This window comes from Psammomys obesus, unplaced genomic scaffold (assembly GCF_907164565.1).
Source record: "Psammomys obesus unplaced genomic scaffold, mPsaObe1.curated_primary_1811, whole genome shotgun sequence".
NCBI classification, from domain to species: Eukaryota; Metazoa; Chordata; class Mammalia; order Rodentia; family Muridae; genus Psammomys; species Psammomys obesus.
The window spans coordinates 23432820-23439500 of record NW_026596134.1 but is presented as its reverse complement, the minus strand read 5'-3'; the positions used below and the strand labels follow the sequence as shown (position 1 = coordinate 23439500).

Genomic DNA, 6681 nt, shown 5'->3' with positions numbered 1-6681 from the left:
AGCTCACTGGCAAGGCAGTCTAGTGAGTGAGTTCTAAGCCAGTGACTGACCGTCTCAAAAAGCACAGTGGGTGGATTCTGAGGAATGACGACGACAGTTGATCTCTGGTCTCCCATGTGCATGCACACACATTCAAGCATTCACGCCCATTTGCACCCATGTGAACAGCACAAACTGCTAAGCAAAATTCCAAGCCTGTGTTTGCTTAGTGACTGAGGCAAGGCACTGGAGGATTCTCCATGCAAGGAAAGAATGCACTAGGACTGTAACTCAAAGCTTGGAGCTTTCAAATACCTCCCAGCCCACAGGGCTGGTCATCCAGCCTTTCTGGGGACAACCATCCAATCCAATCTCCCACCAGAATTGTTTGGCATCCTTAGCATCCCTCTCTTGCCATGGCACAAGCAACACAGACCTAAAAAGCCCTTTAAAGTACTCCTTCAATTTCCTTTCACCAAAGGATGCCAACTCCAAGGTGGAGGGATTAAGTGATTTATCTAGTCATCAACCAGCCCGGCCAAGGTAAGGCTCCTTAATCCTACTTGCTGGCTAAATTTGCTTTCTCCTCCATCAGTGGATTCTGACCCAGAGTACACCAGCAGCTGCAGGTAGTCTCTGGAGAGAATATGGGGCTGGCAGTCTGTTGAGGTAAGGAAGAAAACCACACCTCATTTGGCTTGGCCATGGCTTGGTGTACGGCATAGGGAGACCAGCAAAGGACAGAAGTAACAGCAGTTAGGCCCGGCAAAGAAGAAAGTGTTTCCAGTGACAGATGGCCCACACACAGCTCAGCCCTGGCTCGAATGCAAGAGATGATCAGAAATAGATAACTGGCAAGAGGCAGCTGCCACTGCTTTGACCAGGAACATCCCACTTTCCACACCAACCCATCGGCAGAAGTCTACAGTCTACAGAGAGATGCAAGGCAGCAGATGTAATACGAGCAAAAAGCAGCTAAATTAGAGCCCTTCTCTTCTCATATGGGGACAGAGAAGGGCATGGCAGGGGACTTCACCGAAACCCTCTTCCCCCGAAAGCCTTAGAGCACAGGGAAGATAACAGAGACAGATGGCAAGCTTCTGTTCTCCATTTAGATCCTAAGGCCCCACCCCCAGGATCAAAGCTCCTCAGACCCTTTCCTGTCTACCACATCCTCCAACTCTCTCAAACCCCATGCTTTTCAGACTCCTAATAAAAAGACCAACAGTGGAGGGGGCATGATCAGCCTTTATTTGGAAAAACGTTGCCTGGTTCTGCTGGCTCCAGAGTGCAGTTTTATAAGCCATTTAAACCCCCACACTTCATTTCAAAACAGAAACAAATAAGAAACAAGGAAAAGATAAACCATCAAGCTCTGGCTTTCCACCTTCTTTAGCAGTTGAATCTGCATTTCCTGACAGAGGGAACGATTAGTGGCCCTTGTCCTGAGAACCAACAGGGCACAGTAGTGAAACCATCTCAGGAGGTGCCCAGAAAGAGACGGTGGAAAGTGGGCAGTGGACAGATGGGCCTGGGGCTCAGACAGGCAAATGTCCAGTACCCAGAAAACAAAACTTAAAAACAGACACACACAGGAAAAGAAGTTCCCCCAGAACCTGAGCATAGGAAACTGAGAGTCAGCAATGCAGCAGCAACATTCCAGCCAGGTCTTTGGCTTTCAAATAAAGGAAAGAATATAACGTCTGGCCCACCGTGCCTAGCCACAACCTCTCAGTTAACTACCTCCAGTCTCTGGGCGAAATAGTGCAGACACAAGGGCCAGCAGATACTGAGTTAAAGCTATGTGGAGGATCTGGCTTAAGGACACCCAAGGCTACACCCCAATGAGGAGTAAGGCATGCAGGTGATGCAGGTTAGACTACAGGGCTCTTGAGTAGGTTAGGGGACCCTGTGTTTGGGGAGGAAAGGCAGAGCAAATCTGCAAGTACTGCCATCCTGAATTCTTAGATCTAGTTTGCCCAAATGCAGGCTTTTGTTGAGATGTTTTGGCCTGAGCTGAACAGCAGGCTTCTTCAGAGAGAAAACAGAAGGGAATAAGGAAGGCAGGGAGTAGGGAAAGAAGAGTGAGAAGAAACTTTCTTAGGTGTGCAGAGGTCAGAGGTCAAGCTCCTGGGGCTCTCGTGCTGGCTAAGGCTGCTATAGAGCCTCCTGCTCTTTCTATGGGGACTCCAACTCAGTTCTGCAGAGTCGAGTGAGACCACAGCTCCTGAACGTTCCATCTCCTTATCCTTAAAATGCTTCACACCTCACAACACTGTGCCAGCCCACTCAACCCCAACACAAGATATCAAACTGCATTCCTCAGGGAAGTCCTACCAAAATCATCTGGCCCTGAGGAGAGCTGGGCTATGGTGTATCCCTGAGCTGCTGCTCCAGGCTATGGGCCAATTTGTCTCCAGAAATAACAAGTGTGCCAGGATGCCCAGATGACTGACAAATGAAAGGGAGAAAAGGGCCCCACATCTGCTGCCACCTGGCAGCACACAGCTACTATGTCATGCTCTCAACCTGTCCCTCGCCCAACACCTCATGGTGGTACATGGTCTAGGCAGAGGCAGGCCTGGCTGTGCTGGGCAGTCCCATCCCAAGAGAACTCATGCTTTACACACACCTTGCATGTGTGTGCCAGAGCCCAGAGGTCATGAAGGGAGGAGGAAGGTTGGGTCAGAGGGTGCCACCATGAAATGGCCTGAAAGCAAATAACCAATGAGATCAATAACTCCCGCAACCCTGGTCATTAAAAATCAATGGGGGAGGGGGCGCTGGGTACATGGAAGGAAGAGGAATGCTTTCCACCTCTCCCAGGGCCACCTAGCATGTGGCACAGGATTAGGAAGAGGCTGAGGCAGGGCAGAGAACGTGGGCAGGCCTGGAGAAAGTCTGACCACGGGCAGGAGGGAACAAAGGAAGGGACATAAGTTTCCACAGCACGGGGCATTTGCAGTCATCCGATCCAGTGAGCTCTCTCCCTGGGGGCCCTCATGGGGCAGTGACTTCCATGCCGAAGCTTGCAAGCAAGCAGAGATGGTCTGAAGAGTAGAAGGGGTTGGGTAAGCCATTGGCAGCCCAGAGAATCTCTTCAGAGAGGAGGGAGAGGCGGCCCAGGAGCTTCAGAGTTCCATCTCGGTCCAGCCTGTGATCTAGGGACAAAGCAGAAGCCAGTAGGTACAGCAGCCACAGCCATGCTGCATGACAGACATGGACCCCAGAACTTTCACTTTAAAGTAAATGGCATTCCTTCATATGCTGACACACGCGTGCTTATGAACACACACACACACATGCACGCATACACCACCTGGCATTCTGACCAGAAGGCTTTCCTGTGATAACGTAAGTGAATGAAGACAGGGACAGGGACAGGGACAAACAAAACAGGCTCGGGGCCCAACATTACAAGGTTTTTGATTTTTCAAGAGATACAGAAATATAGATTCCTTAAATATGACTCTAAACATAGGCAGTTAATTCAAACATTCTAAAAATAAGCAAACTAGAATGGGGCTAGTGAACAGCTCCTTATAACTATTGGCAAGAAAAGAAAGAAAAAAGAAAAAAACAGGCTCTGACCTTAGCTAGTCCCTCCCCAACTTCTGCGCCTAGACTGGTCTAATTACTTCCAGTGCTCTCCTTTTAACTCCACCATGGAAAGAGAAACGACTGTTCCCCTGCCCCAACCTTTACAAAGCCAGAAAAGGAGAAAGCAAGTAAGATAGTTCGCCCTCGTGAAGAATGCGCATAAAGCTGGTACCATGCCCGCTCCTCTGATGCTCAGGTTCCTGCAGCCCAAGCCAAGCTACCAAAGGCACAACCTACCACCAGCGAAACCCTTGATTCACTAGGCTTACCAGTTCTGTTCTCATTGTCACAGGATTCAGCTGAGAAAAAAATGTAATCCACTGTCATCCCAAGACCTAAGGGCATCGTCGTGACCTCTGGGCGGCCATGCTGGGGCAGGAAATGGGTATATACTGAGGTCAGGTGGAGGCAGTGCTGGATGGTGCCTATTGTCCTACAGGGACACAAGGCAAGACATCAGCTAACAAAACACATTACAGATGCCAAATACGGAGCTGCAAGGTTTAGTGTTTTGCCCTGCGAGGACCTACTCTTTTGGGAGTGTTTACTGTGTCACTGTATGTTGGAGGTATGTAACTCCTTTAAATTGCTGTTTGAGTTTTGTTTTGCTTTTAGTTTTTTTAAAGGCATGTCTTCATTATGCAGCCCTAGTTGGCCTAGAACTCACTATGTAGACCTGGCCGGTTTCAAACCCACAGAGATCGAATGCTGGGATTGAAGATGTGTGCTTCCACATCCGGCTTTTCTTACTACACAGGGGCTTACGCTTAAGAGATTTCCTGAGTCTTGGGGGGGCTCATCACTTACACTTTTAAATAGTGTTGGAACTGTTAAAGACGATAGGGACTTTTGATATAAGACTGAATGCATTTTATATTATGAGATTGTCACGAACCTATAGGGACATAGGGAAGAAAGATATAGCTTAAAAGTGATGTAGTTAGTTGTCCAAGTGACAAAGAGGGTAGAGTTGCAATGGTTAATGTTGTCAACTTGACAGATCTTAGAATCACCTCTGGTTATACCTGTGAGCAATTATCAGGATTGAGACAGGAAATCTAACATAACTGTGGATGGCACCCACATCCACAGAGGTTTTAGACTCAACAACAACAACAACAAGTAAGCAAAGCATTTGCATTCACTTCCTGCTCCCTGACAGCAGGTGTGCATGCCCAGCCATGACTTTGCCACCTGTATAAACCCTTTCTCCCTTATGTTGTTTGTGTCAGGGTATTGTATCACAGCAACAGGAAGACTAATACATTACTCAATTGCATCAAATCCTTCCCATACTAATAAGAGGACTGTGATCTCAGCTCAAATGACCCTAGAAACAGACAAATGAATGCTGAGACCCCTGATACTCCTCATCCCCATTCTCCATTCACCTGGTAAAGAATACCAATGTACGCTTATGTGGGCCAGCAAGTCTGAGGGAGGCTTTCTCCCTCAAGCGAAGACTGCACGGGCTTTTCACCTGCAAGAATATCACCTTGCCTTTAGCATGCATGCATGCCAGCCCCTCTATAAGCTTACTGAGAAGACAGCTTAGCGAGAAGTGTTCCCAATCAGCCTCAGCGTAACCAGTGCTCTCACGCCTGGGCTAAACACTGGAAAGGAGTTTACCTTGGGAAGACAGGCTCAAGTTCAGATATCTCCTCCTCAAAGATACACTCGGCCCAACCAGCAGGTCGATCTGTAGGGAGCCAGAGAAAGAAGTGTGTGTTAGCCACAGACCATGCAGCAGGGTCACAGCCTTTCACTTTCGGAAAGCTCCCAGACCCTGGCTGCACTGCTCCACAAGGTCTGGCACAGGGAAAAGAAAGAGAAACAATGATGAGATGAACCAAGGGAAAACACCTGAGGTCCCGAACACTCCACCGGTTTAAAATAGGTCATACAGTCATATAGTTCAAAATCAAAATGAAGAAGAAAATCAATCAGTCAAGAGTCCCTCTTCCACTCACCCCTTGACATTCATCTTGTACAGGGGCAAGCAATGCTATCAAATTCCTTATACATTCCCCTAGAGATTTTCTGTCACACACTCTCCATTGTGTGGGACATATATGTGGACACATAGGTCTGTGCCTGCCTATATATGTTGTATACACATTCATAAACAAAAATACAAATGCCAACATAAGAAAATCAAGGTCTCTTGCTGGGATAACACCATGACCAACAGCAACCTGGGGAAGGAAAGTAGTTTGGGCTTATAGAATCATCACTGAGGGAGGGCAAGTCAAAGACTCCAGACAGGAAGCTGCAGGCAGGAACGAAAGCAGAGGCTAAGGAAGAATGCTACTCACTGGCTTGCTCAGCCTGCTTTCTTATACAATCCAGGACCACCTGCCTGGGGTAGTAACACCCACAGTAGGCCAGGGCAACCCATTTTCACTAATCAAGAAAACCCTGCCCCCCCCAAGGCTTGCCTACATGCCAATCTGATGGGGACATTTTCTCAACTGAGGTTCCCATTTCCCAGATAATCCTAGCTATTGTTTAGTTGACAACTAGCCAGTACATTTACTGACATTAATAAGACAACAAGGGCTGACACAAGTCCTTAGCAATCAAATTACTAAAATCAAGAAGGAAAGAGGGAACCAGGCACGGTGGCCCACGCCTGTAATCCTAGCACTCAGGGAGGCAGGCAGATCTTTGTGAGTTCGAGACCAGCCTGGTCTATAAAGGGAGTCTAGGACAGACAGCCAAGGCTGAAAAGAAAAACCCTGTTCTCAAAAAATAAAATAAAATAAAAGAGAGCTTCAGCTGGGGCTCAAAGTCAAATACAAAACCCAGAACTTTAAAAAAAAAAAAAAAAACATAACTGAGAGGGCTGATTCATCTCTTCTAGTCTACGGAAGAGATCAGTATAAAAACCACTATAAACTATTCAAATGAATTACAGGGAGATAGATCAGTGGGTAAAGGCACTTACTACCAGGCCTGACAGCCAGAGACCAACCCCAGGAGCCCACATGGTACAGAGAACCGACTTTCACAAATTTCCACGTTCTCACTCATCATGGCATGTGTACATGCATACATACAACAAGTGTGTGTGTGTGTGTGTGTGTGTGTTATGTGTGTGCG

The 6681-nt window shown here is 47.6% G+C and overlaps 1 protein-coding gene across 1 annotated transcript in view; it reads right to left on the bottom strand.

The window, feature by feature from the left end:
• Nucleotides 1-1209: 1209 nt before the first annotated feature.
• The window catches only part of Angel1 (angel homolog 1), a 28899-nt gene continuing 23427 nt past the window's right edge, over nucleotides 1210-6681 (bottom strand). The window contains exons 8-10 of the mRNA XM_055593231.1: nucleotides 5209-5278; nucleotides 3849-4012; nucleotides 1210-3140 (exon numbers count right to left, since the gene is read on the bottom strand). Of these exons, the coding sequence (XP_055449206.1) occupies nucleotides 2980-3140; nucleotides 3849-4012; nucleotides 5209-5278 (395 nt within the window). The 3' untranslated portion in view covers nucleotides 1210-2979. The remainder of the gene's footprint in view (nucleotides 3141-3848; nucleotides 4013-5208; nucleotides 5279-6681) is intronic.